Source organism: Narcine bancroftii, chromosome 5 (genome assembly GCF_036971445.1).
Source record: "Narcine bancroftii isolate sNarBan1 chromosome 5, sNarBan1.hap1, whole genome shotgun sequence".
Lineage (NCBI taxonomy): Eukaryota > Metazoa > Chordata > Chondrichthyes > Torpediniformes > Narcinidae > Narcine > Narcine bancroftii.
Genome location: NC_091473.1, coordinates 15127297 through 15154767, shown reverse-complemented (window position 1 = coordinate 15154767; position 27471 = coordinate 15127297). Strand labels below are relative to the sequence as shown.

The window sequence follows — 27471 nt, the reverse complement described above, 5'->3', positions numbered from 1 at the left end:
TCTCCTATCTGCTTTTGTGTCTTCTACTTTTTGGGGAGCTGTTGGTAGTCTCAACAAATCTGAAAGTGCCTGAAGTCAAAAAGAAACTATATGAAGCATAAACTTCATTTAATTTTATTTAAATAAAAGTACACATGAGTAAAAAATAATTAAAACTGAGGAAAGGTTAGCAGCTTAATTGGTCACATGGCTGTACTTAAGTGGCACGAGCTCATGGGCTGGAAGGGCCTGTTACTGTGGTATATTTCTAAATTTAAAAAAATATAATTAAAATATAATATAGGTGAAAACAAATCTATTTTGCTAGTGATTCATCCCTAACCTTTATACTTTCTGAAATTGAGCTATAACGAAGCTGAGGGCAGCTCCACATTCTGTTACATCAGCACCAATAACGTGTGCTCTCTGCAATTCTCTGCTCGTACCTTTGATCTGTGGGTTGAAATAAACCAAACTATTTATTACAAATCAGGTTGAATTAAGGATTATATCATTACTATGGACATGAAATACACAATATGATGCAACATTTTTTTCAGATACTGTATATATAATGAGGACAATATATTTGATGCAGTAACATTTTTTTCAGTTTGCATCGTTTAAAATTCTGGCCTCCCTTGTCCCACACCTTTCCTGCTGCTGCTCCAGTCTTTGGCTGGTAGGGAACCTCTGACAGACACAAGGCATCGGGATGAAAGGTGAGATCCAAATTAAACCTATGAGGAATACAAAGACTCCACATCATACCATTTCCTGCATTTCCCATCATCAACCACTGATGAAATGGTGTGTGCTGCAGAACTACTGACAAAGGTGCATTTTGGTGGTTGAAATGGAGTCCTGGTGCACAGCATCATTCAGTCACTCTCAATCATGCCAGCAATGTTTAGTGAGCTGGTTGAGTTATTTAGGAATTATGAGCAGAGCAAGGAGACCTTCCATAGAGAACTACAGCATAGCCGATCTAGTCTGGACTGAACTATTATTGTACCTAGTTCCATTGACCTGTACTAGATCACAGCCCTCCATTCCCCTCCCTTCCCTGTACCCATCCAAATTTTTCTTCAATGTCAAAAACAAGCCCACATTAGCTGGCAACTAATTCCACATTCTCATCACTCTCTATATGATGTCTTCCTAATGTTTCCTTTAAACATCTCACCTTTCACCCTTAACCCATGTCCTCTAGCTCTTACCTCACACAACCCCAGTGGCAAAAGCCTACTTGCAATTACCTCATCTATCCCCTTCATAATTCTGTGCTTCTTTATCAAATCTCCCTTTATTCTTTGATGCTCCAGGGAGTAAAGTCTTTTCATGACTATTGAATAATGGGTGTGTCTGAAAAGACAGAGCTGATGGAGTCTGAGTCTGACTTGAGTTGATGGATTTTTGGATGTTTGATATCTGGGAATTCCTCGCTGACGGCGAGCCGAATCTTGCCGTTCTGGCAGTCCTTGACTGGCTCCAGGAACACCACATGCTTGCCAGTGGCGGACTTGCGTCCAACCTCGTTGTAGCAGGGCGGGGTGGCACTCAGTGTAGAGGAGTGGGCACTGCACTCGTTTGGTGGGCTGGGGTTTGTTGGTAGCCGGCACCAGCAGCGGCACGGGGTCATAAACAGGTAGATGAGCACCAGAACGAGGCTCACCACGCAGCCAAGGAGCGTGGTGAAGCCGGTGTTGAAGCCTTCGCCGTGTTGCCTGCTAGGACGAACGGTCACGTTGACCTCGCGGGTCTCGTTCCGCATCAGCAGCTTGTCAATGGCTACGCATGTGTAGATGCCAGCGTCCTCTTTACGGACTTTGCGGATCTCCAAGCTCCCGTTGTGGTAGAGCCGGAACGTCTGGTTGAAGCTGTCCGAGATGAGCTCTTTGTTTGGCGAGATCCACAGGTAAGTTGTCTGCTGGCTCTGCAACTTGGTCTCGCAGCCAATCAGCACTGGCTCCCCTACTACCCCGACAGAGGTGGTGTCTCCCAGCCCGATCAGTCCATGGGCGGCAAGAGTGCAGTTCTCAAACCTTTTGCGGTGCTTGAGAAAACGCAGTGAGGCTCTGGGCTGCCTGAGAGCAAGACAGGTGTGCTCCCCTCGGAAATCATGAACAGAATTGAAGCCGCTCTTCTCCCAGTGCAGGAACATATTGTAAAGGGTGCAATCACATGTGAAGGGATTGTTGTGAAGATAGAGGCCATTCTTTACTGCCCGGGGCAGCGCAGCCACCTCATCGATGGGGATGGACGAGAGCCTGTTGGATGAGATGTCCATTATCTGCAGCTGAGGCAGGCTATCCTCCCGCAAGGCAGTGAAAGGGAAGTCGGTCAGGTGGTTCCAGCTGAGGTACACTTTCTGCACACTGCTGAGCCTGCTCAAGGCACGGCTGTCCACCCGCTGTATCTGGTTGTTATATAGCAGCAGCTCCTGCAGGTAGGTCAGCTCCTGGAAGAAATGGCCTTCCACTGAGTGCAGCCTATTGGAGGACAGGTCCAAGTGGGTGAGCTTGGAGGCATTGTGGAAGGCCCCATCGGCGACATGGCTGATGTGGTTGTGGTCGACTCGGAGTATGCGCAGGCGGGGTAGTTGAGCCAGCCAGCGGCTCTGCAACTGACGCAAGCTGTTATGACTGAGGTCCAAGCTGGTCGCGGTGCTAGGGAGCCCAGGAGGCAGTGTGGACAGACTGCGGCTCACACAGCTTAGCAGGTCTGAGGCACAGATGCACACCCCAGGACAAGCATGGAGGCTGGCTTTGACCCCCTTTAAGATTGAATCTGACACCAACTCTGCTACCAGCCACCACAGCACGAATATCGCCAGTCCAGGAGGGCTACTCATGGTCCAGCTCCAGTCGTCGCTCTTGAGATGCTGCAGTGAAGTTTGCCAGGAATTAAACAGACACTTTCATTTTACATCAGATTCAGCATTAAACTGTGAGCCATACAGGGATCTGTACTCTGCAGGGCTGCTGTCTTTGGGACTTCAGTGTCGCATGTTTAACTACAGAGTCTGTGGCTCTATTAATGCGATGGCATCATGTCACAGTTTCAATTCACACGGTCTTATTTCCCAGCACTACCTTTAAATGAAAGTACTTACAGCTGATCATTTCCTGCAGATCAGTTAGTGTCCGTCATCCGCCTGGGCAGAACTACTGCTGCTGAATCACATGTTATCAAGAGTGTTAAACTCCCTTCTCTGTAATCTCTAGGCAAATGAAGTTTACGCAGTTCGCTCAGGTGCCGAGCACAAAATAAATGACGAAACCTCTCGCTACTCCGAGCCTTTTCTTCAGTCAGTTCTTTCCCTCCGGACAAATCTTTAAATCTAGAAGCACCATCCCGCGACAGCAGGTCGTAACTTTCTGCTTTGGCTGTTGTCAAGTGTAAAGATCCGTGCAGTCCCACAGCCTGTGTATAATTGATCTTGTTCAATTTAAACTGGAGTAGATGGGAGGGTTTCTGAGAGGCAGGCTTGATGTTGATTGGCTGCCAGGAGTTGGGGCAATGGTGAAGTAGGTCTCAATGCAGTGGTGTGCAATCATGATTCACCACTAGTGGGGGGGAGTGAGCTGTAACCAGCATTTGTTTCTCAATGGCAAAGTCAAAGGCAGGTTAATACCACTGTAACACACTGAAATTTAAAGGGACCACAGTCATCATGGTTTAATGGGAAAAATATAAGGATTTAGAGAAATCGAAAGGACCTTGAGAACACTGTATCAAGGGATTTGGCCCTAATGTATATTGTAGAACCCTGCTTCTTATTTCAGGATATTGATCATGGAGTTGGCTTGCACTGTCAGTGGACTAAAAGTTAAACAAGAAAGTCTGCAGACACTGGGGCTGAGTGCAAGACACTAAAGTACTGGAGAAACTCAGCAGGCCACGCATAGGAAGAAAAAGATAACCAACATTTTAGGCCTGGGCCCTTCGTCAGGTATGAGCAAAAACAGGCAGGTGCCTGAATAACAGTGAGGGGAGGAGGAGAGAAGGGAAGAAGGGAAAGGACCACAGGCTAACAGGAAAGAGGTGGATACAGGTGCGAGGGTAGAAGAGAAAAAACCTGGCAAGTGATAAGGAAGAGGAAGAGGGTTGGTCTCTGATAGAAGGAGGAAAAGAAGTGGTGGGGAGGTGGAGGGGCAGAGAGATAGGGAAAGTGAGAGGCTTGGAGAGGAGGTTAATGGAAATTGGAGAAATCAATATTAATGCTGTCTTGTTGGAGAGTGCCCTGTTAGTGGACACTTTCCCAGGATCAGTTTCCTGTTTGGCTTGTACACAGTATTGGGTATGAGATCCGTAACACTGTGCTTCTTATTGAATAGGTGACCTTCTGATTGAGTTGTGCAGAATTCCCAGATGATTGGGCTGTCCTTGGATATCTGTCAACGTCGTCCTTGATCTAGCCCCTGTATAAAACAACAAAGGGGAGCCTGTGATGAGTTCTTGTGCACACATTATCTCATCATTGTTTCAGCTCAACAGTGGGCCTTAAAATTAGGGGCACATTTAGAGATTGCCAACCCCTTGCTTGGTGATTCACCACACTGGAGTACAAACACATTAATTCATTCTGTCTTTCTAGTTGTTGATAATACACTTCACCTCACTTTCCACATATTGTACAACTTGTGTTTAACCATGATTATAATCATAAAGGCTGCACCGTTAGCACAATGCCATTTCCGCGCCTGCAACCCATGGTCAAATTCCCTGCTGTATGTCACTAAAGACTCTTGCCAATTTACACAGGTGTACCGTGTAGAGCATTTGCACAGGATAGGAAAAGATTACAGAGAGTTGTGAACTCAACCAGCGCCATCAAGGGCATCAGACTTCACTCTTTCGAGGACATCTATAAGAGATGGTGTCATAAGAAAGCAGCCTCTATCCATCCTCAGGGACCCTCACCACCCAGGCCATGCCCCCTTCACACTGCTATCATCAAGAAGGAGGTGCAGGAGCCTGAAACGAACACCCAGTGGAACAAAAACTGCTTCTTCCCCTCTGCCATCAGATTTCTGAATTGGCAATGAACCACAGACACTACCTCACTTTCTCTTATTTTTCAGTAATTTATTTTTTAAATGTAATAGATAGCAATATTTGCACCTGCAAAACAACAAATTTTGTGAAATGTTCATGACAATAAATTCTGAATTTGCTGATGGCTCCCACATTCAAAGACGTATGTGATTTTCGGTTGATTTGTCACGTTATCTTTGAGAGGCACATCCTTGTGGGCCAGAAGGCCCTTCTAACATGCTTTATCACTACATTATCTCTGAATTTAAAATGATGATGTTTGGATAGCTAAATGATGCCACTGAGTTCCAGCCACCAGGGGGTCAAGGTGTCACTGGCCACATGTTGTTTCACTGTATCAGAAGGTTGTCTCAGCAAAGAGTTGGTACCACAGCACCAAGCCAGCACCTGCTGCAGGAGTGAGTGTAATTTGCTCAGCAAAGGGCTGCTGATGAATATACCACTCAGGAAATATTGGAACTGCATACCAGCCCATGCCTTGTTACATTGACCATTATGGTAGCTTTGGGATCCCAGAGTAGCTCAGGTTGGCTTCAATTCCCATTGCTGTGATTCAAATAGATGCAGTCAAGAATTATTTTATGTTTGGAACTTCTGTCTTGAAGGTAAGACCCAGTTTGCTCTATTAGTTTCTATGAGGAAAAAATAGCAGTGTTGCCGGAGCAGCTGTAATACGGACCCACGGAGAGCAGGCAGCAGAGACATAGTGCTCCTGCAGGGTCCATCCGCCTAGTTCCACTGCCATCAGCTCTGTACAGGCTGACATAGTTTAAAATCCCGCAACCACAGGGTGTGAACCCAAGATGGTGGCAACTATGCTCGGCAGCAGCCACGAGGGGTCGCAGACTCCGGGGAAGCAGAGGACTGGTGCAGGGCACCAGAAAATGGGGAGAACACCCTCCCCATCAGAGAGGCAGAAGCAGAGGTGACAGACCCACAAGACGGTGACCATGGCAGCGGACCAGTGAGGAGTTCTGCAGCTGAAGGACCCACACAGGCAGCAGACTGTTGGAGTCTCGAGGTGAAGAACTTACCAAGGCAGTGGGCTGCTGGTAATTGCGTTCAAGGGACTTGCACCAGGCTGCTGGAGATTGGCTTGAAACTGGCTAATGGGTACCTGGTACGGAACCAGGACGTGAGAGGGTTCTGAGAGTGCTGAAGGGTTCCTGATTGTGTCAGAGGTTTGGATCTGGAGTTCAGGTTGTCACAGGTTTGGACTGGACTCTATGAGGCTGTGGGAGCACTGGGGAAAATCCACGAACACTCATTGACTGGGAAAACTCTCTTTTGTTTCTCTTTCTCTCACTGTAAGAGGTGCTTCAGGCAATTTTTTGCCTTATAGCTGGCAAAAGCCATTTCATGTAATATGGCACTTTATTTCATGAGAATAAATTGAATCTTGAATCTTCAATTTTGAAGGACTTTCTGGTGTTCTGGTCAATGTGTGTCTCAGGAAAATCATTACCATGATTATCAAACCATTGCAGTTTGTAGGATATTGTTACATGTAAAGTACCTGCCAATTATCCAACCTTGCAACAGACAAAACTAATGTAAAGCATTTGGAGAGTCCCCGTTTCACATGGGGCACAAACATTGTAGCACATGGGAATTCCATTTGTTAGCATGTGGTTAGTTTGCCAGCATTCAACACAACCTCTGAAGCCCAACAGTACATCCACTGAAACACAACAAGCAATGAGTGCAAAACATGCAGCCCAGGCCTCTATTTATAGAAATATGTAGAAAATGGAAAATTCTCGTCACATTTATTCCTGACTGAAGCTTCAACTGCCCTCCAAGGGCTGAGGTGAAGCAGTCAAAAATTATGAAAGCACAAGTGTCCCTTGATTATGTGAAACCCCCCAGGTGGAATTTCACAGCTCAAATACACTAGTTCATAGGGACCTTCATTAACAGTTTGCTTTTTGATTTAGTTGGCATATCTTCAAAACTATTGATGACCAAAATTATTTGTGGGATGAGATTGGAAAGTTCCTGATGTGAGCAAAAACCGATTCCCAAATCATAGGTTTTCAATAGATTATTACATAAAAAGAAACCCGTTGTAGCAAATTGAGTTGCTTTGCTGAGTAACCTAGATCAATATAAAATGGGCCTTCTCCTGTGAGAGAATGAGTTACCTGCCATCTTAATGGCTTATAAGTATGATTACAGATGCTTTATTGTTTAACAATGTGACATAATTATAGTGCTTTGCAGTACACCAGTGAAATACATGCTGTAACATGAATCTCACAGTAATCTCCATTGTCCAAAGTGTTCAGTAGAACAGCAACAAGGATAGAGAGAAATATAAATTTTTGCTTTGCTCCTTTTTTTAAAAAATCTCTACGTCATTCCTGAAGATTCTGCCTATTGTTAGCCTGCAGATATCCTTCATCCTGTATCACTCGGTAGCCAAATGTCAGCCCAGTGCAATGAGAAGCTGGATGGATTCAGTGAATGAGGCAGCATCCATGGAAAGAAATGGCAAGTCCCCGTTTTGGATTGTACCTTCTTCCTATTTGTCCTTATGACACTCCTGGCTCTTGCCTACTGATGTTAGCTTATGACGACACTTGGACATTCATTGCCCCTCAAATTAATCCTCTGGCTGTTTGATTTGAGGCCTATAAGTTATGCCAGTTTCTCATTTTTCCCTAGATAATATGCACAATAATTTATTTGTGAGTTCTAATTTTACAAATAAGGACCACTCGAAAGAAATGTTTTGACCATACATATCTAGATTTTGTTATACTCACATCTAAAGACAGATATGGACAAAAGCAGCGACTCAAGGGGAGAGTGATTACTGCACTGTGGTACAAGAGACATTCAGGCTAGATGAGTGAAAATACAGATATTGGTTACATCTAAGGGATCAGATACTGTAAACTGCAGCTGCGCTAATGCCCAGATTTGGGGTTAAGGACATCTACTGTCTGATGTCTGTGGTGGGCAAGTTGATGGAAAGTGTTCTGAGGGATGCTATTAACAAATTTTTGGAGGTACAAGGATTGATAGGGAGTAATCAGCATGGCTTTGTCAGGGGTAGATCATGCTTGACAAACCTGATTGAGTTCTTCGAGGGGGTTACAAAAAAGGTTGATGAAGGGAAAGCTGTGGATGTTGTCTATTTGGACTTTAGTAAAGCTTTTGACAAAGTTCCCCACAGGAGGTTAGGAAAAAAGGTGGAGGCATTAGGTATAAATAAGGAGGTAGTGAAATGGATTCAGCAGTGGTTGGATGGAAGGTGTCAGAGAGTAGTGGTAGAAAATTGTTTGTCCAATTGGAGGCCGGTGACTAGTGGAGTTCCTCAGGGTTTGGTCCTGGGTTCACTATTATTTGTTATATATATTAACGATCTGGATGTAGGGGTAGAGAATTGGATAAGCAAGTTTGCGGATGACACAAAGATTGGTGGTGTTGTGGACAGTGAGGTAGATTACCGTAGATTAAAAGGTGATTTAGGAAGGCTGGAGGTGTGGGCTGAGAAATGGCTGATGGAATTTAATACAGATAAATGTGAGGTGCTGCATTTTGGAAAGGCAAATTTAAATAGGTCATATACATTGAATGGTAGACAATTGAGGAGTGCAGAGCAACAAAGGGATTTAGGAGTTATGGTAAATAGTACCCTCAAGGCTGATACTCAGGTAGATGGTGTGGTGAAGAAGGCATTTGGAATGTTGGCCTTCATAAATCGGAGTATTGAATTCAAGAGTAGGGAGGTTATGATGAAATTGTACAAGGCATTGGTGAGGCCAAATTTGGAGTACTGTGTACAGTTTTGGTCACCAAATTATAGGAAAGATATAAACAAAATAGAGAGAGTGCAGAGAAGGTTCACGAGAATGTTGACAGGATTTCAGGGTCTGAGTTACAGGGAAAGGTTGTGCAGACTGGGGCTTTTTTCTCTGGAGCATAGAAGATTGTGAGGGGACTTGATAGAGGTGTTTAAGATTTTAAAAGGGACAGACAGAGTAAATGTGGATAGGCTTTTTCAATTAAGAAAGGGGGAGATTCAAACTAGAGGACATGGTTTAAGATTGAAGGGGGAAAATTATAAGGGGAACATGAGGGGAAATTTCTTTACGCAGAGGGTGGTGGGGATGTGGAATGAGCTTCCGGCAGACGTGGTCGAGGCGGGATCATTGGTTACATTTAAGGAAAGACTGGATCGTTACATGGATAGGAGGGGACTAGAGGGGTATGGACCAGGACTAGGAGGGTGGGGATTTGCTACGGCATGGACTAGTAGGGCCGAACTGGCCTGTTCTGTGCTGTAAATGGTTATATGGTTATATGGTTAAAGCAAAGTGCATGCTCACTGAAGAGGGCGCACAAAATCAGTGAACCGGTGCAGACTCGAAAGGCCAACATGGCCTGTTTCCGCTCCGTGAATGGTTATATGGTTATATGGTTACTTGGGGCTGGAAGGGAATGAAGAGCAGAAAGAGAAAGAATTAATCTTCTCTGCTCCACACACTGCCTTTGGGTCTTTCCCATTACAAACTGTTCCCGTCATTCATTTGCCCCTCCTCTTTGCTCACTGGAACAGGTAAGAGCTACCCTTTTTCAGAACTCTGCCCTCTCCCCATCACTCCTCAGCTTCTTTCTCCTCTATCCTCCCACCAGTATCCACCTGTTATCGCTTACCTGTTAACCTGCTCCTCTCCCTTCCCCTTCTTCCTTCCTCTCCTCCTCCCTCCACCTTTTTATTCAGACATCTGTCTGCTTTTTCTTTTCCCTGACGAAGGGCCCAGGCCCGCAATGTTAGTTACCATGACTTCCAATGACTTGCTGAATTTCTCCAGCACGTTTGACTATTGCATTCGTCCCCACCATATACTGACTTTTTTGTTTAATCCTTTCTCTTTCTGCTCTTCATTCCCTTCCAGCCCCAAGTAGATGTCCTTAACCCCAAATCTGGGCATTAGCGCAGCTGCAGTTTACAGTATCTGATCCCTTAGATGTAACCAATATCTTTATTTTCACTCATCTAGCCTGAATGTCTCCTGTACCACAGTGCAGTAATCACTCTCCTCTTGAGTCGCTGCTTTTGTCCATATCTTGAATATTAAATCATCCTGGAATCACACATTATTCCTGAATGAAAATAAGATTTCCAGTGGCACGCTGGGGAAGTTTGCCTGAAAGCTTTACGTCAATCAGAGATATGTATACACTTTTCCAGGGGACATACAGTTCTTTTCCTCCCACTGATGCTGCTTAACCCACCGAGTTTCTCCAGCATATTGTTTCTTGTGCCAATTGCCCATCCCACAATAATCATTAAATACTTTTTAAATATCTCACTATTTGGAGATACTTAAAGTCATTGAAAATGGAACAAACACTTTAAAAAGTTTAAAATCAATAGAAGTTAAAAACAATAGCTACAGACATGCAAATAATTACACCCATTAGATGAAGCCTAAATAATTAAAGAAAACATCTTACATTTGACTTTGCTTTTTATCTCTAGTCCAAGTTGAAATCAATCGAGTTTTAGGTCCTGTGCCAGGTCAAACCTTGTGCAGTTCTGCAGCATAGATCCTTAGGATCCTCAGTAAGGTAGAACTCTGCAGCACCTTCGATCTGTCTGCTGCAGCAGCAAGGACCTCTCAGTGGCCAACCATTTCAATTCCATGCCCCATTGCCACACTGACGTATCTATCCATGGCCTCATGCACTGCCAAGTCGAGGCCACTCATAAATTGGAGGTACAACATCTTATATTCTATCTCATCAATCTCCAACCACAACTTCCAATGTTAACCCCCCCCCACCAATCTCCCTTTTTACATTATCCCGTGGCCTCCTTTCCTCCAGCTCCCCACCCACTTCCTTACCTCCTCCTATTATAGAACCATCTTTCTTATCCCTCTGCCATCTCCTATTCTCATCTCTCAGTTCCCTTCTCTTCTTCGCCCCCCCCCCTCACCTGCATTAACCAATCACCTGCTAGCCTATGCTCCTCCCCCTCCACCTTCCCCTTCCCTATCCACACTTAATCGGTCATCTGTCTGATTTCAGGCACTTGTGAAGAACTTATAAGTCACAAGTCACCTTTCATTTATTGTTTATACCATGCTTGCACGGTGAAGATGAGATAGCGTTTCTCCAGGACCTCAGAGCATATTTACATAAATATAAGTTAGAATAGAAGTTAAACACATTAAAATATTAAGATGTATACAATAAAAGTCCATGTTACACTATCCACAAATGTTCTGGGAATTCAGGAGCCTGAAGGCTTGGGGAAAAAAAAACTGTTGCCCAATCTGGACGTGAGGGCCCGAGTGCCTTGGTACCTCCTACCAGATGGCAGAAGGGAGACCAGTTTACGTGATGGGTGTGTGCAGTCCTTCACAATGTTTATTGCCTTTCGCTTGCATCAAGTGTGTAGATGTCCTTCATGGTAGGAAGAGAGCCCCCAATGATCTTTTCTGCTGACTTCACTATCCTCTGGAGAGTCTTCAGGTCTGAGGAGGTGCAGCTTCCAAACCAGGCAGTGATGTACTTGCACAGGATGCTCTCAATATATCCTCTGTAGAATGTAGTGAGGATGGAGGGTGGAAGATGAACTTTCCTCAGCCTTCGCAGGAAGTAGAGGCTTTCTGGGCTAAGGAGCTGGTGTTAAGGAATCCGGGATCTTTTGCTATCTGCCTGGATTACCAGTTTCAAAAATGACCTCAACATCATCCAATCACTCTGTTACCCAGGAATTACTCAATTTTCAAGAGAGATGGATTATTGGAAAACAACGCAAGTTGAAATCAAGCCAAAGTACATCATGAGTATTTGAAAACTGTGTATCCTTAAGTCTGGAAAGTGGAATATTTGTTAATACAAAAATAGCTTTGTAATTCAAAGACACCTTACCTACCAAAGTTGGTGTGGCAGTAAAAATTTAAAGGAAGGTTGTTCAGACAGACACTTGATTGGACAAGGCATAAAGAGACTCAGATCTAACGTGAGCAAAGACGATCATTGTAGTTGGGGAACAAGGTCAGCATGAAAATGGTGGGCTCTTTCTGTGCTGAACAATATATAATTTCTGATCCTTTCACTGTATATGCTTGGAGCAAATTTCATAAAATTTTTGCGTGAAATTGCAGAATCAATGAGGCACAAGGGAATTCCTTTTTCCAGTATTCTAGCAACTCAGCCAGTCTTGTGTACACAACACGAATGTTTCCTGAGTGTTCTACTAAAACCACTGCCTTTTTGTGTACTGACTATTCTTGTCTCCTTATGATCTTCGTGAAATTCAGCAGTAAAACCTTTCAACTTCTTTGACTTCTGCAGTGTAATTCTTTGCTGCCTCAGCATGAATTTGTCCAAATCCTCCCAGAGGAGCCATTCCCTCAGCCAGCTACACTTGATGCAGGCTGTAAACAGATTAGAGGCAAAGTTAAGGCCAGCTTTCAGCTTACTCCATTAAGGATAGACTCTTTTGGCTTTTCCATTGGGTAAATCCTATCCTGGAACTCAACAATGTTCGTCAATTGAATTAGTTATAAATTAAAGTTCTGCAGTTCTGCCAAGAATTCGTATTCCTCACTGCCAAGAAAGCAACATTGATAGAATAGAAATTGTGGTCAAAACTTTGAACACCTCACGTGGACCATTTATTCCTTCTTACTTAATGATAATTTTCAGAGATATTGGCAATAAACAGACTAGAATTTCAATCCATAGTTCAAGCTCACATTCAAGTCTATTGTCATACATAGCAAGGCCCAGAGAGATTTATTTTTGTGAACAGTCCACCCATAACCCTCTATTTTCCTTACATCCATGTGCCTTTCTAAGAGTTTTTTGAACGTCCTTATTGTACCAGCAATACATTCCAGGCACCCACCTCCTTCTGTCTTTAAAAAAAAAGTACCTCTGATATCTCCACTAAACTTTCCTCCAATTACCTTAAACAGATGTCCTCTGGTATTTGCTATTGTCACCCCAGAAAAGTCAAGGTTCAAGATTATTTTATTGCCATGTAATAAAACAGATGTAATATTCACTGAAATTATATTTAGTCTACTGAAAGATTTACCATCAGCAGATATTGTCCCGCATTCCTTACATTCAGAAAAGAGAAGCAAAAGAGATCTCTTCGGAAGGGCTGAGTGTCAGTAGATTTGCCTCCAGCGTCCCCATAGTGTACCAGAGAGAAGTCTGATTAAAGGCTGCTTTCTGAGCCATTCATTTTCCAGATTGATGATGTTCTGCGATATACTCACATATTTACAAGCGTTTCATTTCTAACGTTGAAATTTTTAAAAATTGTAACAATACAACAGCATAGTAGAAGGCCCTTCCTGCCCATGAAACCCATACCACCCAATTAATCCACCAATCCTGTACATTTTTGGAACTTGAAAGAATGTTCGAACTCCTCACAGGCTGAACCAATTCAAACCTGGGTCGTTGGCGCTGTGATCGCGTTGCAAGACATGAAGTGTCAGCATTTATTGTTTATCTGTGAATAAATGCTCCCTCCTCCCAAAATCCACCCTTGAATGAATGGATGAATCAGAGTAAATCATCATCATTTTGAGGGTCCACCTTCATTTCTCACACACCATTACATTTCCAAGTTGGTCCAAGTACATTCTATCACCAACTTGAGGGGCGGGTGGGTGGGTGGGGGGGTTGGAAACAGATCCAATCTAATCGCATTTCCCAGTCCTTGGTTAACAGCCTTGTACATGACAGAGATCCAATACAGGCACTGTTTCAAACCAATGAGTAATTTTAACTCTGTCATTCATTAAGGCACTCAATTCCAAACCTCCCACATCCTTTTTAAGAAAAAGTTATCCATGAGTCCTCCAATCCTCGCGCCCTAAATATCTTTAAATTACCATGACTTTGCCCAATAACCATTGTAGCTGACTGCTTCAAAGAAACACACTCGCAGTGTGGGAGGCGGTTAAGCTCTGAGATTTATTGAGGCTGGAAAGGCTCCTTTTATACAGTTGGAGTTCCTGCCGTTTGTTTGATTGGCTGACATCAGCCCATTGAATAATAATAGTGGGCGGGTACATTCTTGCATGTGAATACCTTTCTTCCCCAGCCTGTTATTGATCTGTGAGCTGGGCAGCTTGGCCAGCACCATTTTAGCGCTGCTGGTCTTGTACTGCTCCAGCTTTTACTGCCGTCGATTCGTTGTCCTGGGAGTCGCTTTAGCGATCTCCTTCTATGTCTGCTGCCGCGCGATGTGCTGGCCCAATCTCTGCAATTGCGGGCCGCCACACCATCACAATTATTCTCTGTGAATGTCATTGAATGCTTTTTATCAGCAGAATAATTTAGCTCATTTCAAAAGCATCAGATGATGTTCATTATTACATTATTGATGCATAATCAGAACACTACAAGAAATCATACGTGGTTTCTTATAAAGTATCCATGCTTTGTTTTGTTAATGGTTTCATTTGACGTACATCGTTCCTGGAAAGTAAATGTCCATAATACCTCAATGATGGTTACGAGAGCAAATTACAGCCTGAAAATTTGCTGTAAAAGCTTTCACCTCAACTTAGGGTTACAAGATGTACCCCAAGTAATGACTGCTTGACTTCAAATCGAAGCTCAGCATTAAGTGCTGCTGCGAGGTCTGCTGATCATTCATCGACTTAGGAATGGGAAGCAGACTCTTAAGATGCAGCCAAACCAAATAGATGTTTGTGAGGGCACCAGGGTGGTGGAGTAACAGGACTGAGTAAGTGTGCAAGAGCAGAAAGGGGTCGTTTGTAAAACACAAGCAAAATGCAACACATTTCTGACAAGATGGTGCTAGCATACTGCATGATGGTCATCAAGCTTGAAAAGAGACATAGGAAGTAGAACCCTGTTTAAATGGAGAAAATCTACAAAATGCCACTGTGTGGATCAGACTGTCATGTTATAAACGTTCTACATCACAAGGTAGCATGTAGGTAGAGCAAGTAATTATGAAGCAAATGTTGGAAGTCTTGCTGCATTTGTAGGCATACTGCAAACAGTTTTGGTCTCCTTATTTAAGGAGGGATGCTCTTGCACTTAAAGGAGTTCAGTGAAGGTTCACTGGGATATCTGATAAGTAGGGTTTGAACAGATTGGGAGTTTCCAAGAATGAAAGATGTTATTTCCCCAGCAGTGAATGCGCACCCAAGGCACCGAGTTTCACAATTTACGTAAAAATAATGAGAAATTTCTTCTCTCAGAGGGCCACGGATCTTTGGAATTCTGAGGCAGAGACAGAGAATTCAAGGTGAAGTTAGGCAAATTCTTGAGCTAGATGGCCAAGTGGCTTATGGGGACTCGTGGGGGAATTGGAATTGAGATCAAGGCCAAATTAGCTGAGAATTTATTTGAATGGCAGAAAAGGGTCAAAGGCCATTTGGCTTCCTTCTCCTGGTTCTGAATATTTCACATGGAATGCCCTAATGTTCTGTGGCAACATTTCCATTCAGTGCTGTCCTCTCTAAAACACTGTCCATAACACTCTGAAGGTGTTCTTGGCAGGATAGATAGTTGGGATTTTGCTTGCACAAGTGGTGTAATGTTAGATTTTGACTGTGCCTACTTGAACTTTGACAAACACCCATTTATCTTCCCTGCAGAATTGGGTGATAATTAAGTAAGTGAGTTTTGTTTCTACTGAGTACAGGTCTCCTTCTGGCACAAGTGCATGTTTGCCAAAGGTCAGTCTTTAGTGATTCGTGGACCTCCATCTTGGGAATTAAAAAAGATGTAATTAGCTTATACTTCACAAAGACGATACAATTAGACGTATTTTGGATTTAATCCAAGATCCTAGTGTTAGTAGAATTAAAGTCACTCAAAACTTTAATGAAGTCACTTGTTGAACAGTTGTAGGAACTTGGGGAATAAGAACAGGATAATATCATTCAGCTGCTTGAATCTGCTTCACCATTCATTGAGATCATGGATGACCCACCATCTCCACTCCTATTTTCCCTTAATCTCCAGAAATCTATCCATTGAATGAACTCAATAAATAACTGTCCACAATCCCTCTGGGGTAGAAATCTCCAAAGCTTCACCACCCTTGTGTGAAGAAGCTTCTCCTCATTGCAATCTTAAATGGTCGCTCCTTTGCAATGAACAAACATTTTGTGAGGCTCCTTCAGTCCTGAGAATGCGTGCAACAGACTGTAAATTGCAAGTATCTTTTCAATTCAGCCTAACCTTAACCCTAATGTATTGGTGAAATCAGCCAGAGTTCTGTGAATGACTCAGCCCCATCTCATTCAATTTTGCCAAACATTGGAACCAGTTACAGGTTAAGGGCGAGAACAGGGCATTGACATTTCTTTGGAATGTTAAAGTGCGAGTTCAGGAATTTCATCCCCTGCGAAGTGTGTGACATTGGTGAGGCCAAATTTGTGTGTACTTTTGGTCACCTAACTACAGGAAAGATATCAATAAGATTGAAAGCGTGTAAAGATGGTTTGCAAGGAAGTTTGCCGGGACTTGAGGAACTGAGTTACAGGGAAAGGTTAAACAAGGTAGGACCAATATTCCCCCTAATTTTTAATCGTCAAGTGTGCACAGAAATCTTATGTTGTGCACATTTTTTTCCTGTGGCAGAAGTGCGTGCGCACTGAATGTTTGTGCAAATGTAAACTTGCAATTGTTTCAAGATAATTTTAGAACAGCTCATCTCTCACAGCTAATGAAACTGTATTGCCGTGCTTGAATATAATACAAGTATGACTGCAAACTTACTAGTTAACAGAAACAGTTAGCGAAGAGTATTTTCAGTAAGTATAATTATTAGGGTTAGATATGGGATGGAGATGAGGCAGAACTGCTTTTCCCAGAGAATAGAGAATCTATAGAATTCACTGCCCATTGAAGCAAAGGAGGTGACCTCAGTGAATATATTTAAGATAAGGTTGGATAGATTTTTACATAGTGAGGGAATTAAGGGATAGGGAGAAAAAGCAAGTCATCACATCAGCCATGATCTCATTGAATGTCAAAACAAACTTGATGGACCTGATGGCCTACTCCTGCTCCTATTTCTTATGTTCTTATGTTGAGGTGCCACCTCTTAAAGAACTGTAGATTAATGCCTTTGATGGCACTGGCTGAGTTTACAACCGTCTGTAGCCTATTCCTGACTCGTGCATTGGCACCTCCATACCAGACCATGATACGACGAGTCAGAATGCTCTCCGTGATACACCTGTAGAAATTTACATGTCTTTGATGACATACCAAAGCTTCTCAAACTCCTAACGAAATATAGCTGCAGTTGTGCGTTCTTTGTGATTGCATCGACATTATGGTCCCAGGATAGTTCTTCAGAGATGATGTCACCCAGAAAGCTGAAGTTTCTTACCCACCCTACTGCTGATCCCTCGTGGAGGACTGATTTGTGTTCTCATGGCTTCCCCTTCCTGAAGTCCGCAATCAATTCTCTTGTTTTACTGATGCTGAGGTTGAATAATCAGCTGTGATCATTTTGAATGGTGGGGCAGGCTCGGAGGGCAGAATGGCATGCTCCTATTCTCTGTGATTCTAGGAATAGAAAAGTACCTCATTTTATCCTACTGCTGTCCTGGACCTGAAATTTGTATGGATCTAATAATATGCTTGTTCATGTTTGGCCTGGGAATTAATGATAAATAGACTTGCTGGCTTTGAAAGTTTTACACAAGTATTAATCTTTTATATATGTTGCATCAGGATTATGCTGCTACAAATATCGTAATATGTATGTACTGGCAGTGCATAAAAGCGCTGGAGAAACTTAGCAGGACATGCAGCATCCACGGAATGGACTGCACTGGTTCACCATCGTGGCAATGTGTGCAGAGTACTGGGGAAGGGAAGGGATGACCTGGAATATTTTATAGCAGAATGTGTGACTGAGCTTGAATTTTTATACTTGCTGCAGAGTACCCACTTCCACTTGATATTAGTTCAGTGTGAGCAGTTGGATCTACTTTACGAAAAGGACCAGGCCTCTTGGGACCTGTTTCATTAGGGGAAATAATTTATCAGCATTGATTTTAAAAAGTACATCTGTACCGCATGGCCTGATCAAAGCTTATAACATGTTTTCCTCTTGACATTGGAATCATCAGTCAGTATGTTGAAACACTCTGTTCCAGCTCCATGAATATTTGCTCCTGCAAGAAGCCTTCGTCCATCCCTTCTGCATCCCCAACTCCAACTTCCTCAAGCAACACCTTAGCATTTTTCTTGAGCTGCCACCGTCACAATGAGCTGGGCCAGGTTTGTTCTGCTCCTTTTAATATTTAATGGCTGTCTCCCAGCAGCCTGTGGACAGAGAAGTCACTGTGATCTCCATTATTAGCCTGAAGGCTCCTCTATTTCAATGGGACTTATTGAGCCTCAATGTGTCACAGTCAGGGGCCTTTACCCAAAGAAATGAAATACAAAACGCAAACACTTTGGAGAAACTCATCAGGTCAAACAGCATCCATCGGATGAAAAAGTAACCAGTGTTTGGGGCCTGAGCCCTTCATCAGGAATAAGAAAAAAAAAAGAGGTAATTAAAAGGTGGGGCGAAGAGGGAGAAAGGGGAATGGGGAGGAGCACAGATCGGATACAGGTCGGAGGATAGAAGAGAAAGAAACTGAGAAGTGGTAGAAGAGGATGGAGGGATAAGAAGGGTAGCTCTCTGACAGGAGAAGGAGGGAAGGGGTGGGAGCAGGAGGGCTGATGGATAGGGAAAGAGAGAGAGACTGGGGGAGGGGGCTAATGGAAATTAGAGGACAATGTTAATGCTATCTGGTTGGAGAGTGCCGAGAAGAATATTAGGTGTTGTTCCTTGAATTTGTGGGTAGCCTTAGTTTAACAGTGCATGAGACCATGGACAAACTTGTCAGTCTGGCAGTGGTGTATAGAATTGATCAACTCTGGTGACCTCCATTCACCAGATAGTGTGTGAAAAATCTGAATAGATGATGACACGACAATATTGTGGTAAATCCTAATATTGGTTAATCAGGTCACTCCACCTGTAGGAAATCTCATACTGTGGGTATGCAGTGATTCAACCTTGTAAGCATTGACAATTGTGGCTTATATTGAACATTATAGAATGGAAAGTGTTTGATTTTATAAAAGAACCAATCTTTGACTTGTTGATGAATGACACAGGATGATAATAATTTTGAGTTCTCTGCACTGGTGGTGTGGTATTCGTCTGGATAGTTGGCACCCATTGTGAATGTACTCAGATAAGTAGAGATGAAAACCATCAAGCTGAAATAGTCACATTTCATCATCGATATACCAGGCACTAAAATTCCACCAAGCTGGAAATACTGAATGTCAGTGGAGTTATTTGTATGTATGCTGATCATTTGTAACACTCTTTCCTAAACAATTACTGCAAGTTGATCCTGAAGTACAATTTGAGGTATTCTGGAGTAAATAGAAGCCCTAACATTATGATGCAATCACGTCAGTGTGAGAAAGATCAAGGGGACGGATTATCTTTACTGACAATCCACAGGCTGACCAGTCCATCCTCTGGAAGAAGACCAGTGTCACAGCCAAGTGTCTCTTCACCAGGAGAGGGGACACTGTCACAGACCAGGGTGTGTCCCTTCACTTGGAGAGGGATCATCAACACAGATCAGTGTGTGTCCCTTTATTAGGAGAGGGATCACAGTCGCAGCCCAGCACCCTTCCACTGGGAGAGAGATAAGGGGCACTCTACAATGTCTATGGTCCAACAGATGAACCTGTCTAAGTAAGGACCTGGACCCTCTTCAATTTACCTTCTGTCTTAACAGATCAATGGCAGATACATCTTGCTGCCCCTCCATCTGCATTACATCGCCTGGACCACAGGAACACCTAGGTCAGGATGTTGTTCATTGATTGCAACTCAGAGTTTATCATCATACCAGGAAGACTAATAATCAAACTCAGGGATCTGGGACTCTGTCCGTCCTGCTGCAACTGGATCATTGACTTTGTTATCGGCAGACCCCAATCAGTGTGCAATGGAAACATCCTATCCTCTTCACTAACCATAAACACAGGGGCACCCAAGGCTGTGAACTCAGTCCCCTACTCTGTTCTCTGTACACTCATGATTAGATAGCCAAGTTCAGCTCCAACACAATCTATAAATTTGTTGACAACACAACCTTTGTTGGCCGAATAACAAGTAGAAACAAGAGAGAGTACAGAATGGAGATGAGAATCCAGTTGTGAGGTACCAGTACAACAATCTTCCTCTGTGTTAGCAAGGCCAATGTGTATATTGTGCTCTTTAGGAAAGGGAAGCCAAGGAATCATACACCTGTCTGCATTGCTGGGATGGTAGTGGAGAGGGATAGTACCTCAGGTTCCTGGAAATCCACAAATCAGAGGACCCTTCCTACAACCAGCATATTGAAGCAATCATGACTGGAACCTCTACTTTCTAAGTCTGAGGAGATTTGACATGTCATTGAATGCTCATTTGAATTTCCACAGGTGCACTTTGGAAAGTATGCTGGCTGGCTGCCCCACAGCCTGCTTTGGAAATTCGAGTGTTGGAGTGGAGATTTATTAGGATGATTCCCCGAATCCAAGGGCTAATGTAGGAGGAGCGTTTTGCTAGCTCTTGGGTTGTATTCATTGGAGTATAGGAGAATGAGAGGAGATCTCATAGAGGCATTTTGTATTTTGAAAGGTTTAAATAGGGTGGATGTGGGTAAGATGTTTCCCTTGGTGGGTGAATTGAGGAAAAGAGGTCATAGTCTGAAAATTAGAGATTATCCATATAAAACAGAGATTAGGAAGAACTTCTTTAGCCAGTGGGTCGAGAATCTGTGGAACTCGCTGCCACAGACAGCAGTGGAAGCCAGATTACTGGAAGTATTTAAACAAGAAATAGACAAGGCCGGAAATTGGAACTAGTGTAGAGTAGCTTAGTGTAGGTTTACAGAACAGATTCGATGGGCCTAGTGGCCGCTTCTGTTCCTTTGTCTTGTGATCTTGTGAGAGCTCAGGAACACAGAAAGCTATGGAAAGTGGCAAATCTAACCAAGTCCATGAGGGTCTGTAGACAAGCTGAAAGAGTGGGAAGAATATAGTAGATGCAGCATATTGTGGAAAATATGATGATTAAAACAGAAAAAAAATGAGTATTAATTAAATGGTGAATAATTGGGTGGTATTGATATTCAAAGGGACCTGGGAGAGTGTAAGTCATTGATATCCAATAGGTGGGCACAACAAGCAGGAAGGAGAATGAATGGTCTTTCTTAAAGGATAATTTAAGTACAGGAGGGTGTAGTAGCACCAACACTTTCTAAGGAGGTTGAGGAGAGCAAGGGTTCTGGTCCCCATTTTGACGACAGTTTGTAGGAGCATAATTGATAGTGTCCTGTCTGGCTGCATCATTGTATGGTTCAGTATCTATAAAATTTCAGACCGGAAGTAAACACAGAGGATCATCAAACGGCCAAAAAGATCACTTTACTTTCCTCTATTGATGACATTCACTGGAAGTGTTGCTTAAATAAAGCTCAAAGAATTTTTGAGGACCCTTTCCATCCATCACACAGTATCTTTGACTCACTCCTCTCAGGAAGGAGATACAGGAGCTTCAAAGTCAGGACTGCCAGGCTGGAAAATAGCTTCTTCCCACAGGCTGTGAGGTTGATGAACTGAGTAAGTCATCCAAAAATATTTGTATTTTGTACATTATATCTTTGTATATATGTGATTATCACATGCTGTGTATTGTATATACATGTGTGTGCCTGTGGTCCAGAGAAATGCTGTTTGGTATGGTTGTATATGTGCAGTCAGATGATAATGAAACTTTGAAAATATTTGGTTGGCATATAGGAGAACATTAAGATTCAATGCATTGATTCCAAGGTTTGTGGGTTTGCCATATGGAGGTAGATGGCAAGTGAGGCCTTTGATAGATGATATAATTGAATGCTACACAATTCTTATGGGGCATAACAGTGTGGTTACAGGGAGGAGGTTTCTTCTCGTGCATGTCGAAAAACAGAAGTTGGATACTCTGTATTGGGGTAGGCCTTTTGGAAATGAGTTGCGTTCAAATTTATTATCTTCTGACTGTACATATACAACCAGATGAAAGTGTTTCTCTGGACCACAAAACACACATGCACATACAATACATTTCTCAGCTCATAATCGTCACATATATACATAGAAATGTAATCTAAAATAACTGTTTAAATATTCTGGAATAATTTACTCAGTTTCATTAATAAGAGACCCAAGGTAACAGAGATATTTCTTACTGCACATTTGAAGGAGGAAATGGCTAACAAGTCCTTTCTTGTGTTCTGGTACTTAGCCCTTTGGACACCATCCATTTTTAGCCTTTCATAATATATATTCCGGACTGGGTCCATGAGTAAACTATAGTACAAACACCAGCATGAATCAGCTGGTGGTTGGGTATAAAATCAGACCTGGAAAAAGGGAACATGGAATAAATGCACTTGTTGGTAGTCCCTGTAAACAGGGACACAAAGTCCAAAGGGTTAATAACCTACCGGTTTCTATTTCTGGAATTGATTTTTGAGTCATGTTTCTTGTGGCCCCGTGCTCTCGGTCAAAGAAATGCCCATTGATTTAACCAGAATTAGATTGTCTATCCTTTCAATTTTCTGTATATTTAGGAGAATTATCAGAGATGCAAATAGCTTAGATCCCTTGTGGTTTGTTGTCTTGTTATGTTCTGGTGCTCTCAGCCTGAGCATATTTTTTAAATGGAGATGGATTCCTTAAAGTTACTTTTTACATTAATCTGATATTTTTCAATGCTATTTTATGAAAGATATGGTATGTTTTCTTTGTGGTTTAAATCCATATTAATTGGAAGATGAATGCTATTGTTTCATGGATATTTATTTATCTGTTGGAACATTGGTGTAATTGAATGTGTACAGTATGCCATGTGCTGGATAATCTAATACTTGTATGACTTAACAATGTCGGGTAAAGTTGGTTGGTTTTGTTCATTAATCTCTCTGAAATTATTCATGGGAGTAGCTTGAATCAGGCAAGAAACTATTAATTCAAAGTTTGTTTAACGCATAGAGCGTTCTAGCACAGAAACAGGCCTTTTGGCCCATTTAGTCCATACCAATCTATTATTTTGCATCGTCCCATTGAACTGCGCCCAGACCATAGTGAATGGGATATCTCCCATTCACGTACCAATCCATATTTTCCTTAAATGTCAAGATTGAGCCCACATTTACCACTTCAGCTGGCAACTCTTCACACAGAGAGTGGTGGGAATGAGGTATATGTTCCCTTTAAACATTTTACTTTTCACTCTTAATCCATGTCCTTTAGTTCTTGTCTCGTTTAACCTCAGTGGAAAGAGCCTGCTTGCATTTACTCTATCTATACCCCTCATAAATTTGTACACCTCTATCAAATCTCCCCTCATTCTCTGATGCTCCAGGTAATAAAATCCAAACCTATTTAACCTTTTCCTGTAACTCAGCTCCCCAAGTCCCAGCAAGATCCTTGTAAATCTGCTAGTTTTGGGAACAATCACTTCCATAGCCCACTTTTGGTCTTCAGTGTTTGGGACAGAGCACTCAGAGGGGCCAATAACTCATGGTTCTCCATAGTCAGTGTATCATGTGCTTCACTGGCTCAGACACTTGTTATTTGGTAAGTTAAATATCCAAGTACACACAAGTGTTGGAAAAACTCAGCAGCCCATGCAGTCTCCAGAGAAAGTAAAAGGCAGATGATGTTCTGGCTTGAGTTCCTTCTCAGGAATGTGGAAAATCAGGCAAACGCCTGTATAAAAATGTTGGTGGATAGGAAGGTGGAGGAACGCAGGCCAACAGGTAAGAGGTCATATGTGGATAGAGATGGGAGGGTAGAAAAGAAAAATAAAAGCAGAGAAATTATAGTCTTTTGAATGTCCCTATTGTACTAGCTACCATCACCATCCTTCAGGGAAATAAATCTGTCCACATGCTCTGACTAGGCCTGACTATTAACATCCAGGGTAATTTGTGATGAACAACAAATGCTGGTTTGCTAGTGGCAAGGAGATCTTGTGATATTTGGTTCAAAAGATTGGCTAAGGTGTCCTATTAAGGTCAAGGACTTTGATTTGAGATTTGAGACTTGGAGCCTCCTATCCACTTAGTGCAGCCCAGCTAATTTATTGCAGCAGTTCATCAGATGATACAATAGGAGTAGAATTAGGCCATTCGACCCATTGAGTCTGTTCCTTGAATGATGTTTCTTCCTCAACCTGCCTTCTTCCCATGTCCTTTGACACCCTAACTAATCAAGAACCTATCAAGCTCTGCTTTAAATATACCGAATAATTTCCTATCTGTAGCAACAAATCCTACAGATTCACCACCAACTTGCTGAAGAAATTCCTCCTTGTCTCTGTTTTAACTCAGGCAATGTTGTGCTGGAGATAAGTGGAGTTATTGGCATTAAACCTCAAGCTCAGTAATTACCATGTAAAAATCAAACAGTGATGTGAATTCTTTAGAATTTTGGGCAAATGAGTGACAGCATCTCATCTTCTCATTCTCAAGGGATTGCCTCTCCTATTATTTTAAATTTTAATTTAGAGACACAACACAGTGACAGGCCCTTCCAGCCCAGGAGCCCACACTGCCAAAATACAACCAGGTGACAACAAACCTACCAACGCCATAATGTCTTTGGAATTTGGTAACCAGAGCACGCGGAGGAAACCCACATGAATGTGGGGAGAGCGTACAAACTCCTTACAAACAGCAGTGGAGTCAAACCTGGGTCGCAGGTACTGCAATACCCTAACCGTGCTGCCCACAGATAAAGAACACGTTTTATTAAAGTGAGTTATTTTCAGTTGTAAATGACTGGTGAGATTCCTGCAATTTCCAACGTCAAGTTTCTGGTGAGATCACACTTGGAATCTGTGTTTGTTTTTGGACACCTCATTATAGGAAGGATGTGGAAGTTATGGAGAAGGTGCAGAGGAGATTTAACAGGATTTTTCCTGGATTGGAAAATAAGTCTTATGAGGCAAGGTTAGCAGAGCTAAGACTTTTCTCTTTGGAGTGAAGAAGGATGCAAGGTGATTTAATAGAGGTCTACAAGATTCTGAGAGAGACAGAGATAAGATAGACAGCCAGTTTCTTTTTCTCAGGGCAGGAATAGCAAATACTAGAGGACATCTGTACAACTTGAAGGGAGGAAAGTTTATGGGAGACATCGGATGTTTTTTTACATATGCCTGGTATTCCTTGTCAGGGATAGTGGTGGAGGGTGAAACATTAGGGGCTTTTAAGGCACATGGAGGAAAGAAAAATAGAGGTTTATGAGGTAGGAAGGGTTTAGTTTTTTTTTGGTAGAAATATATATAAGTCAGCACAATGTTGAGGGCCGATGCACCTGTGCTGTGCTGTGATATAGGCCAACACAACATCGAGGGCTGAAGGGCCTGTACTGTACTGTGATATAGGCCAACACAACATCGAGAGCTAAAGGGCCTGTACTGCACTGTGATATAGGCCAATACAACATTGAAGGCTGAATGGCATGTACTGTGCTGTGATGTGTGCTCTAAGTAACTTATCTGGGACTCTGTACAATACTACTGGGCCTTAGGCCATGGTCATTTTATTGTATACTTTGAGTGGTGTGCTGCCCCATAGCAGGGGATATTTGACTCAGATAAGATGTGTTCCAATAAGTTGCTCCAAAGACTGAATGTAGTTGAAGATGCTGTATACCTCAATTTGCTAATTATTGGAGTATCCAGTTAGCACAAAACTCTCAAACCTTGGTGACAAACAGATGATGCTTGAAAAGCCATTAGATCAACTAAACTCAGACAATCAATGAAATTGTCCTTTGATCCTAATTATATCTCTCACTTTAGCCCATTATACCTGCCATTAGACATTCAACTTTGGAGTCAAAATCTTCCAGCTGGCTTGCTCCCTTACGATATTGACAGCTAATTTGTTTTATACAGGAGTGCTTGCAAGATTAATAATGAGCCTAAAGAGGTTATATTGGTTCCCTCTAAATGATCACTTCAAGGTCTCCTCCCATGTCACATCTCTTGTGTTTTTCTCTCTTCAGGGTCCAGCGGGGGACAGCTGTGCTCCTAGCCGACCCCTGCTTTCAGCTGCGATCAATACAGTACCTCCTTGGCGAAAGTGAGCTCTCTCCTCCGGGAGCTAAACCCCCAGCAAATGTGAAGAAACACTTCTCCCTCCAAGCCTGTGAGTATAATGGGAATGGGGTGGAGGATCGTAAAACATCTGCTCCAAATACTTCTGGAGAATCTGTAGCAGACTCAAAGTTCCCATTGCTCTTATGAGAGGTTAAATGCAGAAACGTTGACATTTGCCATTGATTTCTCTCACCTTCAAGGCACAGATAAGTGGGACAAGTTTTCCAGCCATGGCTGTCTTCAGAATTTAAGGATCTTGTTTGTTCAAAGATGAATGATATTGCCAACAAAAATGAGCAGCAAGTCTCTGATGAGGATGTTGCAAAGGTGTCAGGATATGTAAAAACAAATCCAACCATCCAGGGTTGGTTATATGGTTAGCATATAACGCTATTACAGTGCCAGCAACTTGGGTTTGAATCCACCTCTGTCTTTAAGGCACTTGCGCATTCTCCCCGTGTCCATGTGGATTTCCTCCAGGGGTGCTCCAGTTTCCTCCCACGTTCCGAAGACTATAGGGTTAATAGGTTGATTGCATATTTGGGCAGCATGGATTTGTGGGCCTGAATGATCTGGTACTGTGTTGTATCACTAAATAAATTTTTTTTAAAATTAAATTAAAAGATTAACAGATGGACTGAAGGAGGAGAAAATAGAGAAAGGAAGTGTGAGAGAAATTAATCCATTATTTTGTGTCTGCATCACTTGAGACACAAAAAACCTGTTGGAAATGACAGGCATGTGAAGTGAATGGAATTAGCACTTGTAGAATTTAATATTGGAGAAATCGCTGGGACGACATCCCCAAGACCCTGATTGTTTTGGTGGATACACTAGTTGAAATCCTTCCAAATTCCATTGATTCTGGAATAGTTCCTATAGGCTGCAGGGATGCAAGAGAGGGAGAAGAGTGAAAATGGAGACCAGCATCCAGTTAGCCTAACGTTAATAAAAGGCAAAATACTGGCATCAATTATTCAAAAGGATTTCTACAGGGCATTTAGAAGACAACATAATAGATTAAGCATAGTCACCATGAATTTCTAAAGAGAATTTAGATCTGACAATTCTATTAATTTAGGTGGTAAATGGCAGAATAGATAAGGACAAGATTCAAGATTCAATTTATTATCATAGTAATAAAATAGTGTCACATTACATGAAATGTCCTTTTACCTGCTGCAAGACAGACAGATTCGCCACTAGCAGGTATTGCCTCTGAC

General features: G+C 42.5%; 2 protein-coding genes across 4 annotated transcripts in view; one reads left to right on the top strand and one right to left on the bottom strand.

Moving 5' to 3' along the window:
• LOC138763159 (E3 ubiquitin-protein ligase RNF123) overlaps window positions 1-27471 on the top strand; it is a 377998-nt gene that overhangs the window by 315221 nt on the left and 35306 nt on the right. For both annotated transcript variants that reach the window (XM_069936874.1, XM_069936873.1), the window contains exon 36: window positions 26155-26297. In XM_069936874.1, coding sequence (XP_069792975.1) covers window positions 26155-26297 — 143 coding nt within the window. The remainder of the gene's footprint in view (window positions 1-26154; window positions 26298-27471) is intronic.
• The window catches only part of amigo3 (adhesion molecule with Ig-like domain 3), a 28814-nt gene continuing 1441 nt past the window's right edge, over window positions 99-27471 (bottom strand). Inside the window, exons 1-2 of one of the 2 annotated variants that reach the window (XM_069936877.1) lie at window positions 22326-22383; window positions 99-4403 (exon numbers count right to left, since the gene is read on the bottom strand). In XM_069936877.1, the coding sequence (XP_069792978.1) occupies window positions 1325-2833 (1509 nt within the window). In that variant the 5' untranslated portion in view covers window positions 2834-4403; window positions 22326-22383 and the 3' untranslated portion in view covers window positions 99-1324. Of the gene's footprint in view, window positions 4404-22325; window positions 22384-27471 lie in introns of those variants that run through there. The other variant, XM_069936876.1, reaches the window with a different exon arrangement.